Source organism: Engraulis encrasicolus, unplaced genomic scaffold (genome assembly GCF_034702125.1).
Source record: "Engraulis encrasicolus isolate BLACKSEA-1 unplaced genomic scaffold, IST_EnEncr_1.0 scaffold_27_np1212, whole genome shotgun sequence".
Classification (NCBI taxonomy): Eukaryota; Metazoa; Chordata; class Actinopteri; order Clupeiformes; family Engraulidae; genus Engraulis; species Engraulis encrasicolus.
In genome coordinates this window covers 1,676,044-1,687,716 of record NW_026945566.1, presented here as the reverse complement: position 1 = coordinate 1,687,716, position 11,673 = coordinate 1,676,044, and the positions used below count along the sequence as shown (strand labels likewise).

At 46.0% G+C, this 11,673-nt stretch overlaps 2 protein-coding genes across 2 annotated transcripts; both read right to left on the bottom strand.

Moving 5' to 3' along the window:
* Positions 1 to 3,320: 3,320 nt before the first annotated feature.
* On the bottom strand, positions 3,321 to 4,578 carry fgfbp1b (fibroblast growth factor binding protein 1b). The gene is made up of 2 exons (XM_063192956.1): positions 4,506 to 4,578; positions 3,321 to 4,326 (listed from the first exon to the last, which is right to left on the bottom strand). The coding sequence occupies exon 2, from the start codon at positions 4,290 to 4,292 to the stop codon at positions 3,630 to 3,632; it is 663 nt and encodes a 220-aa protein (XP_063049026.1). The 5' UTR covers positions 4,293 to 4,326; positions 4,506 to 4,578; the 3' UTR covers positions 3,321 to 3,629.
* A 3,148-nt stretch (positions 4,579 to 7,726) lies between these two features.
* On the bottom strand, positions 7,727 to 9,988 carry fgfbp2b (fibroblast growth factor binding protein 2b). The gene is made up of 2 exons (XM_063192958.1): positions 8,955 to 9,988; positions 7,727 to 8,309 (listed from the first exon to the last, which is right to left on the bottom strand). The coding sequence occupies exon 1, from the start codon at positions 9,918 to 9,920 to the stop codon at positions 8,970 to 8,972; it is 951 nt and encodes a 316-aa protein (XP_063049028.1). The 5' UTR covers positions 9,921 to 9,988; the 3' UTR covers positions 7,727 to 8,309; positions 8,955 to 8,969.
* Positions 9,989 to 11,673: the final 1,685 nt, after the last annotated feature.

Here is an 11,673-nt window from a genome sequence, read left to right as displayed (position 1 = left end):
CCAAGGATTCCAACGGTACCACCAGATTAAAAATTGAGCATGTGGTTCAAAAGCTATAGGATGAAATGTAGCTAAAACTTTGACCAGCTGGTGGCGCTAGGGAGTTTGAGCTAGCGACCTGAATTTTTTTGTGGTGGGTCATGGGATAGACAAGAATGACTGTGAGAATTTGCAGAAGATTGTGATCATGGCTTCTCAAGATATGACTTCACTTCCTGTTTGGCGACTTTTAGGCCGTTTTTGATTGGCTGTCACGGCCAAACGATAGAAGATAAGTTTTGTGAGGCTCAGTCCAGAGATGCTATATACCAATTTTCAGAAAAAAATGTCAAAAATTGAGGGAGGAGACCAATTTTTATTGATTTTCACCAAATCCAAAATGGCGGGCATTCTTTTGTGGCGGATATGATGTCAGAGGGTGCGTTGGATTTGTCTTGGCCAAAGGAATTTAACAGTACTACCAGAATAAAAATTGAGCATGCGGTTCAAAAGTTACAGGCAGAAATGTAGCTAAAACTTTGACCAGCTGGTGGCGCTAGAGAGTTTGAGCTAGCAACCTGAAATTTGATTTGGTGGGTCATGGAACTGACCAGAAAGACTGTGACAATTTGCAGAAGATTGTGACAATGGGTTACCAAGATATGACTTCACTTCCTGTTTGGCGACGTTTAGGCTGTTTTGATTGGCTGACGATGATGTCATAGCATGCGTTGGATTCGTCTTGGCCCAAGGATTTCAACGGTACCACCAGATTTAAAATGGAGCATACGGTTCAAAAGTTACGGGCAGAAACATAGCAAAAAAATTGACCAGCTGGTGGCGCTAGAGAGTTTGAGCTAGCGACCTGAAATTTGTTTTGGTGGGTCATGGCATGGACAAGAATGTCTGTGACAATTTGCAAAAGATTGTGACCATGGGTTGCCAAGATAAGACTTCACTTCCTGTTTGGCGACTTTTAGGCCGTTTTTGATTGGCTGTCACGGCCAAACGATAAAAGATAGAAACAATTGAAGGCACAAGTTTTGTTAGGCTCAGTCCAGAGATGTTATATACCGAGTTTCAGAAAAAAATGTCAAAAATTGAGGGAGGAGACCCATTTTTAGTGATTTTCACAAAATTCAAAATGGCGGGAAAACTATCCAGGCGGAAAATGACGTCATAGGGTGCGTTGGATTCGTCTCGGCCCAAGGATTCCAGGGATACCAAGTTTTTGGAAATTGGCCCAGCGGTTCAAAAGTTATAAGCAGAAATGTACATGCAACTTTGGCCTGCTGGTGGTGCTAGAGGGTTGGGGGTGGGGACCAATCAATTGCAGTGGGTAATGCTGAGTTGGTCCTGAACGCGTGTGCCGAATTTCAGCATTTTCGACCATACGGTTCTATGGGCTGCCATAGACTCCCAAGGACAAAGCGAAATAACAATAAGAAAAAACAGTAGAAACACTTTAAGGTGCCAGGCAGCTTCACTGCTTGGCCCCTAAATACAAATCAGGAAGGCTTAACTCTATTATATTTTCATACCCGTAGGAGCTTTATATAGCCTACAGTATGACCTTAGATTCCTAGTTTACTGTGGCACAGGTTTGTGCTGTGTGTGTGTGTGTGTGTGTGTGTGTGTGTGTGTGTGTGTGTGTGTGTGTGTGTGTGTGTGTGTGTGTGTGTGTGTGTGTGTGTGTGTGTGTCTCTCTCTGTGTGTGTGTGTGTGTGTGTGTGTGTGTGTGCGTGTGTGTGTGTGGAGACTATACTGTGTGGTCTGGAGAAGCCATTAATTCCAGAAGGTGGAATACAGTTTACACTGCCCCTGTGGGATGTTTAGGTGATCAGCTCTATGCCTGGCTTCTCTGGAGCATGTTTCACCGGACAACATACATACAACCGGCCACAAATGCATACAAAGCCGAGTTGCATCTGGCAGCAGGAGTTCAGATTGGGGAAGAAGAAAGATTGCACATGTCTAAACAAAAACGTGTAGCTCCAAACTCAGAATGTCGTGTTCCCGTGTATAAATACAGCGACGGCCCTAAACACGCCTATATAGCCTTCCATAGCTTGACAGCAGCACACCGTTTTTAATGAAAGCCTGAGAAAATCTCCAGTATGTAAACCTTCTCATTTTGAGTAGAATTTCCCCCGATGTACATTTTCAGTGTATAGCCGCCCACAGTGTATTCGCTCACATACATTAATGTCTCCCACAGAAACGAGGCAGCATGTGATTAGGCAGGCCCTATACATCCTCTGGCAAGCGTGGAGGCGATGCATTCCAGCCACATGGAGCAGCCCGAGTGCTGCACACCAGCTGTCCCAGCTCTCTGGGAAAAGCAGAATTATAGGCTGGAGACATGTCACAGCTGGGCAACGGCGGACGCCGAGACGAGACGGATGCAAAAGGCGCAGCGTTTCAGGGGAAAGGGCATCATCGAGCTCGAGCTAAATGAAAGAGCCGAGATACCACTAGCTAGCAGTTGGGGTCGGTCATTATGGCAGTTGAGGTGTCGGTGAGTGGATTCTAGTAGGGAAAGTACAGGTGAGAGGTGGGCGCTGCACACCTGTGGCATCCAGGTCATCTGACCTCATTTTTTCCAGGCATGACTGGAGTTGACCTGTGAACCCCGCGCTGTACCTCACTCTCTCCTTAGCACTCTCTTTCTCATTCTTGTTCTTTCTCCCACATATTTACTCTGTCTCTCTTACACACACAGACACAGACACACAGACAGACAGACAGACAGACAGACAGACAGACACACACACACACACACACACACACACACACACACACACACACACACACACACACACACACACACACACACACACACACACACACACACACACACTTCCAGAGACACTCACCTGTACACCACAGCATAAACCTCTTCATAAACTATCATAAAATGGTGGTCTGTTGAAGAAAGAGCAGTTTTGTTTTCCTATAGGCGACTGTTCTGTGTGGATTCAGCCAGTGTGCCAGGGCTATTCCTAGTCCCTCACTGCTGAGACTGCTGTCTTTTTAGGCTGTTTGAATTACAGGCGCGACTATGTAGTCATTGCCCGTGAAAGGGGCACCCACATCATGTGCTATTTTATTAAAAGACTGCATGGCACACATCCAAGCACACACATCAAAAGAGAAGAAAGAGTAGCCAGCAGTCGACCATAATCAAAGGACTGATAAAGAATATTTAAACTTGGACCGCCAATAAATCCAGTCGTGGAAAAATGTGCCATTTGACTTGTCTGTGCGTATGACAGATCTAACCCTGACATCCTGTCCACAGGTAAAACATAAAAAACATGCACAGCAAAGGAGGTAGCTGAAAATATGTCTTGATATATTTATTTTGTGTTTGTACAACATAAATACAGTGGTGTGTTATCATCACGAAGTTGAAGCATTTTGAGTGAAATAGCTGGTCCATATGGGTATTGTGCATCTGTGGTTTTTGGATATGATGTCTTACTTTCAGAAGAGCTAATTTCTGAATGGTACTGGAAGCAAACACGCCAAATCATCATTTAAAAAAACAAATACAAATAAACAAAGCTCAATTATTGCAGCACTACAAGAGAAAACGTTCTGTCTTCCAAACACACACACACAAACTCACACACCAAAGACAAGGCACACTAGCAATCACTACTTTGTACAAAAGTGAAGAGGAAGTTACAGAGACTAGCCCAAGTCTCTCCACATTTTTCCTCGGCCAACTTTTTATGATCGACACGCTCCGTGCACGGAGGCTTTCCTCCCTTTGGTGTAGTGACAGTGGTAGATGTCTTCGTAGTTGTTGTTGGCACCAGTTTCTTTACGGCCTTTACAGTTGGCACAACTTTAGGCTGTCCCGCATCAGTCGGAGTGTCCACGAGTTTAAAGTGCGCGTCTTGAGGAGCGCGCTTGCACATGCCGGCACGAATAAGACCGCGCGGATCTTGGCAAAGTTTCTTCTGTTTCTTCACAGAACGTCCAATTTGTTTCCAGTAACCCTTGGTATTGTCAGCATAACCCGGACATGTGTCAGGTCTACCCATGTACGTGCACTCCTTAACGTCCTTGCCTTTGGTGCACCTGACAGTCATGATGTAAGTGTCGGTGCCCTCCGCCTTCCATGTGCACTGTGTCTTGTCCTTGGTAGAAAATTTCCCTTTGAAGACGTTGCTGGCACGGCTGTTTCTGATGGTGCCGTCTCTTTTACTCTTCCTCTCGTGATCATTGTCGGTACCCGCTTCGGACACATGCTGTGCTACACAAGCAAGTAGAACCAAAAGCCCGATGTTTTTAAAAATCGCCATGGTCCTGAAGTCCCGATGAACAGCGTTGAGAAACCTGTGAAATACAAATTAAATAATGAACATTTCATTATGCATGCTTAGAAATACATTTCATTCATTATATTTTATCTAGCCTATGAATTTGTATAAAAAAGAAAGCGTAGGCCTAGGCCTACAACTGCCAGCAAAATGGTTAGCAATATTGAACAAAAGTGTCTTTAAAAGTAAACTTACCGACAACAACAGCTCTGTCCACTTGAGAGCACTGTAAGGATGCTGTTTCAAGAGTCTGTATACCTGGAATAAAATCTCGTTCATTATTTATATTGTGACACGCCCACCTCTCTCGCAATGGGCAGACCCCCTTTTCCACAGAAAAAAGCGCGCGCATGTTCACTCAAGCTTATGAATCAGAAGAGGGAACGTGGTGTAGGAACATTGCAAGTCGTCCCGGAAACTGATAGTAGGCGCGGGCTTTAGTTGTCAAAACAGAGTGAAGGCCACGCGTGGGATTTTCATTTTGAAATAGAGTAATGCTCTAGTTTTACGATTTCTAACATGCTGCCTTCCGCATGGATGAAGGCGTTTGTAGATCTATGTCTTCATTTGACAAGTAGGCCTGTAAAGTAGCCTAAGGTAGGTGTCAAACTATGTGGTATTTGCTGAACCTTAATTGAACAATTCCTTTATTAAAAACTACACTAGGCTAGATGACATCACACAGTGACACTGGTCTGCAGGAAATTGGGGGAGAAGATAGACAATAATGAAATGAATGACACTGTGCCACTGACCTGAAACAGGCTAGGCTATTAGGCACACTGTTTGCTTTTATTTTTCACCAACTCGCTATGGGCCTGTGTATTGAGTTAGAGGTCGTCATGGTAACACAAGGAATGTGGAAGGAAGGTTTGTGGAGAGTGGTTTAATGAATGGAGGGCCCTCTGGGGGTTTCAGCGGAAAATTGTGATAGGGTGCCGGGAAGAAAGGGAGGGCAGCATGTGAGTTTATGAACAAGTACAAGGGCACACCCCCACTGTGAAACACACAAAGTGCATGCATGCATGCGAGCATACACACACTGCATCCTGTGGGCGTGGGCGTGTGCGCGCACACACACGCATGCACGCGCACACACACACACACACACACACACACACACACACACACACACACACACACACACACACACACACACACACACACACACACACACACACACACACACAAGGGCACACCCCCACTGTGAAACACACAAAGTGCATGCATGCATGCAAGCAAGCATACATACACTGCCTCCTGTGGGTGCACACACACACACACACACACACACACACACACACACACACACACACACACACACACACACACACACACACACACACACCTTGACAAAATATACGTTTTTTTGACTGTAATTAGGCTACATGGACCTTTAATTTGATTTACAGTATATTGTGGATCATTGATGTTAATTCAACACAGAGTTTAATTTAATAATCATTGTGGAAGTATACTCTAAGTGCTGAATTAGCACTGCAAAATCACTTCAAAAAACACTACAAAAAAATCCTCAATGTCACTGGCTGCAGGATAATGTGCATATCATGGTACCATCTACTGCAGTGGTTCCTAACTGGAACCTTAGCCTTGGGACCCACCTTTTTCAATGGTTATTACGCTTGTCGCACCATCGGAGTCTTCAAATAATTATCAAAAATATATCCATGCATTTGAAAATATGCATCAGCATTTGTATGTCTATTAACTAATCGAGAGGAGTTTGACTCTCTCTTGGACATCAGTCATGTATTCAATACCGCTTCTTGGTTAAATCTCATTCATACATTTCTACGCCACAGCTCTGCGACCCACCCAGGACCGTGACCCACTTTTGGGTCCCGACCCACCAGTTAAGAAACACTGATCTACTTCACACTGCAGTACAGTCTGTAGCATATCTATGTGGCACACCGTGTCTACATTGTAAAAATCCCACGTGACAAAAGTGTGAGAGGAAAGAAGTTCAACTCAGTGCTTATTGTTCAAATAGGTAGTTTAGTTCATCCTTATAGGGCAAAGGTTTTCTTTCTGATAAGGATAGTATATGTGTAACAACATATCATATTGCTATGCCCACATGTGTGCAGCTAGATATAGGACTTTGCCCATATGCCTTGATGTCTCATGGCTTACAGTATAGCTTTTAAGTAGCTTATCTTGATCTGGAGGGTTTTTAGAGGCGCGCTGTCTAAGATACAACCACCTTCAACCACCACTACAACTATGTAATAATAATAATAACATAAACAATAATACATTCATTACTATAGACAGAATTCAATGTTGAATAAATATAAACTAAATATGCAATAGGCCTAACCTGATACTCTTTTGAATGATTATGCTAATTAAGATGATGACAGTGAAAAGTTATTTTGGAAAACTGCCAATCTTCCTATACATACAGTAAATACGACTCAAACCCAAAATAATTCATCAGAAATAATAGACAGGATAGCAGCTAGTAAATCAAGTCTGTCTATTAGACTTCAGCAATGGTTGGATCAGGGTGCCCAGGCAATGGTATTTTAGGATGGACTATAGTATATATGTATAGATATAGAGTACAAGATAGCCATTGTGTTTGTTTATTCATGTATTTATTAATGAATGAATGTATTCAATTAGGCATATTTATTTATTTGGGGGTGCACCTTCAATAGTTATACACAATCTCAAATACACACATGCACACATGCGCGCACACTACCAATGCATGTTGTGGTAAAATAGTAACCGTTGTGCTGACAGTGAAGCTCTGCTGAATGCAGGAAGCTACCTCGCCGTATTTAATTTACTGGTGTGTCACAGGTAGGCCTACTGAAGCACTGTGGTGGCTGTGTTGAATTTTTTATCGTCTGTCTTTCACAGAGTCTTATCTAACATGTTCTCCTCTCGCCTTGTGTCTCTACACTCACTGGGATGTACCTGCAACAGTATAACCTTTCAAACTGGCAATAGACCAGCTACCTTTTTTTATCAGTCGCTTTTTTGTTCGCTTTTTCCACCTCTAAGGAGTCATGCCCTCCTCCTCCTCCTCCCTCAGCTCAGTCACTGGGTGGTTCTTTAATGCTGCCACCTGCTGGTGGTGCTTCGGCAGTGCTCTCTATAGGTGAACAGAGGTGCCCTTGTGAAACACACAACCCTGTATATTGTTGTTCGCGTGCACTACGGCTGTCTTTTTTCATTTAATTTACTCCGCACAGTGGTGAAATTGTGCAGTCCCTGGAACAGTGCAAGAAGGCGAACAATGAACTGTTTTTAAGGGCATTTTCCCTTATTGAAAGACTTCAAGTTCAATGAGTGGTAACAGCTATATTTCTGTAGTGATGCATTGAAAAGTTGGTAGTCCAAAAGAAGTAAACATATCTGAAGAAGATAGAGGATGTTACCAGTCTATATTTATTATTACATGTGTACATTCATACCAGATATCCATTCAAATATTGAAAGGAGACATACAGTGAACCATTGTTGCAAGCATCTAAAGCAAGCTCAAAGGCACAACATCTATCCTTACTTTATCTTTAGTGAAAATCACTGCACATACAGAATGTTCATTTCTGCCATTGCAATCGATGCATTTTACAAGCTTTAAGCACAGATCTACAGCTCCTTGCACCCCCATACACGTTTTCTTTTCTTATTTCTCTCCTCAAAGCAAACATTGCTCAAGTACCGCACACCCAAACATATCGGTTTGTCAGTAAATGTGAAAAAAGTAAGCTATAAGCAAAACATTTGAACAGCAGCTGTGTAGAGTGAAGCGTTGGGGTCAGCATGAACAGCAACATACCGTACGCAGGAGAGTAGCAAAGGTGGTTTATTTGACAAAACAAATGTCACAAAGTTGCATTCTGATTTACAAAATACATACAGTATAGACCTGCTCCTCCTTTGCCACACCAGGAAAACAGTGTCCACTTCCACACCGTCAGAGAAGAAATCTATGTCTCTTCAGTGACTACTGCGGACCTATAGGGATAAGAAAGCAGTGTTGTGTTCACTGGGAAACAAAGATGAATGGGCAGGCATGAAACACAAGGAGCCAAGAATGGAGATGTATTGAAATGCTTATTGATTACCTCCAACATTCAGATTGTAATGATTAACGAGATAAAAAAAATCTGTATCACACACAAAGCCTACACACGCAATCATGCACGCATGCACATATACTGTATGCACATGCACTCGCGCGCGCGCGCGCGCACACACACACACACACACACACACACACATCCATAGCACACTCACCAACGCACAGATGCACACTCATGCTCCCACACACACACTTTTATCTCTCTATCATTCTCTCTGTCTCTCTCTGTCTCTCTGTTTCTTTCTTTCATTCTTTCTTTCTCTTGCTCTCTCTCTCCCTCTCTCTCTCTTACACACACACACACACACACACACACACACACACACACACACACACACACACACACACACACACACACACACACACACACACACACACACACACACACACAAACCCAAACCACCCACAACAAAACGATAGATGAACTACAAAAACTAGACAATGCACCCAATCCCTAATGACCTGAACTGAACAACAACAACAACAGCAACAACAACAAAACAAAAAGCATTCCTCACCGCCCCCCTTTTTTTCTAGTTCTGGAACCAGCTGATGAAATAGGCACAGATGCCGTGGAAGCTCTTCCAGCAGTACTCCTGAGCCATCTTGCTGGCTTTGGTGTCACCGTACGGCGTGGGCTTGGCCGTGCTCTTGGGCTTGGGCGTGGGCTTCTTGCCCTGGCCGGGTTTGCCGGCGGGCTTGGGCTGCTGGGGCTTGACGGGCTTGCCAGCCTGCTGGGGCTTCTGGGGCTTCTGAGCGGGAGCTTTGGTGGTGGTGGTGGTGGGTTTGCCAGGCTGCTGCTGGTGCTTCTCCTGCTGCTGCTGCTGCTGCTGTTGCTGGTTCTGCTGCTGCTGCTGGTTCTGGTTCTGTTGCTGCTGGTTCTGGTTCTGCTGCTGTTGACGGTCCTTATCCTGGCCAGGCTGCGCTGGGCGAGGGGTGGTCATCTTGGGCCAGGAGGTGTGGAAGACCATCTGCACGTCGTCGCTGGCGGTCTTGCACATGAGGGGCTTGTAGACGCGGGCGCCCTGGCAGGCGTTGGGCAGCTTGCGCATCTCCCACATGATCTGGGTGAAGTAGTGGCGGGGGTTGTTGTTGTAGGCGCGGCAGTGGTTGGGCTTGCCCAGGAAGTCGCACCAGTAGGACTTGCCCTTGTTCTTGCAGGAGACGCGCAGCTTGGTGAAGTCGCCCTGGCCGGAGATCACCATGGTGCAGGCGTCCTTGGCCTTGGTGCCGAACCGGATGGGCTCGTCCCAGATGCTCTTCGGCCTGTTGCTGCTGGCGCTGGCGTTGGCGTTGGTGTTAGCGTTGGCGTTGGTGTTAGCGCTGGTGCTTGGCATGTTGCTGTTGTTGTTGCTGCTGCTCTGGCTGCCCTGGTTGGTGTTGCTGTTGCTGCTGCTGCTGCCGGCTTGGCTACTCTGAGCCTGGCCGCGTGTCGCCCACACACAGCAGGCCAGCAGTAACGCCGCCTTAGCCAAAACACGCATGGCTGGAGGGATGGTGGTGCAAAGAGAAAGAGAGAGAGAGAGATGTGGAGGTGGAAGTGGAAGGAGAGGCTCAGTCCTGTGCAGGGCAGTCTGAGGGGTCTCGCTACCTTTTATAAACGTGAGGCCCACAAAGAGGCCATTGAAGACATGGAGAACCATGCAAACACACACTCACGTACACACACACACACACACACACACACACACACACACACACACACACACACACGCACATACACACACACCTACCCCCACCTGTGGAGGCCGTCCTTGGGCTGGTGGGACTGGGACTTTGGGCTCAGATGTCAGGAGGGCTGAGTGGGGGTTTGGGGTGCAGCTGGATGGCAGAGTGTGGGTTTGGGCTACTGCGGACCACATGGAGTGGGGTAGGGGTGGGGGTGAGGGTGGTGGAGGGGGGATGGAGGCCGCTGGTTATGGCGGCATATGGGGGAGGATGGGAGTAGATGGTTAAACACAAGGAGCTTAATGGTCTACAGGCCTTACCAGACATTATATAATCTTACATGCACACATAAGTGGCCCATTGACCATTGATGCTAACGTTCAGAAGAAGAAGTAGAAGAAGAAGAAGAAGAAGAAGAAGAAGAAGAAGAAGAACAACAACAAGAAGAAGAAGAACAAGAAGAGGTTTGAGCCTTGGTTTGTTTAGTTGTACTGACTTCACTGCAGGATGAGATCTTCCAACTTGAAGTGTATATTTTATGTGATGGGTACCTTAAAATGCAATAAATATTACAATGCACATTAATTTTTAGTGTGGAATAATAAACCTTGATGGAAACTTTAGCATCAAGTGTCATACCACTTAGTAGAAAAGACTATTTAGAAGGTTGGAAAATGTGAAAACCAGATAGGAACCTGAGAACAATTATGTATCACTATCGCTACCACAAGCAGAACTGCTGCAGACTGTGCTGAGCATGTCGTTTTCCATGCGTTACGCAGCAGCCCACTGGACTGCACGTCCATCTGCACACTTCATGCGCAAACGTGTGTGTAGTATTTCTCTCTGTGAGTTAAGGTTGGAAAAAAAGACGAGAGCACATTTTAAACGGAGAGGAAGGGGGGGTTAGGGGATAATGAGAAAAAAACACAAGCTGTACGAGAGAGGGAGCCAGGCAGGGAGAAACAGAGAGAGGTATGTGTGGACACTGTACTCCATACCCTTTTCCCAGCGTATAGATCTGCAGAAATGACTGGACTGGCCATCTGGCATACCCGGCATTTCCCGGTGGGCCCTGCACCCTCGTGGGCCCCTATTTTCAGAAAAGTTAAAACATATATTATAATTATTAATTAAAAAAATTAAAACATTTCTGTAAATAGGAGTCCACGAGGGTGCAGGGCCCACCGGTGAGTCAGTTCTGCGCCGCTAATTATGAGGTGCCCTTTTAAGCCAAAAGTGCCCGGCCCTATTTCTCCTCCACTCCAGCCCTGCATCTGCAGAAATGGCTGGCTGGCTGGCTGGCTTGTGGAGAGAAAGGCTCTCCTTGTGAGCGGCCCGGGGCTCGGCTGTGTAAACATGGCCGTTGGGAAGGGATTGATCACAACGGGCGGGGCAGGGTGCAGGGTGGGGTGGACTGATTTGGGGAAGGCTGTGGAGAAGAGTTGGCGCTGGCGGAGCTGAGGGAGGTGGGGGTGGGCCAGCCTAGTGGTCCCCTCCCTCCCTGGCACTGCTCCAACACCAGCCCAAACCCCCACCCACCGCCACCCCCCATGCAGTCCAGGGGCC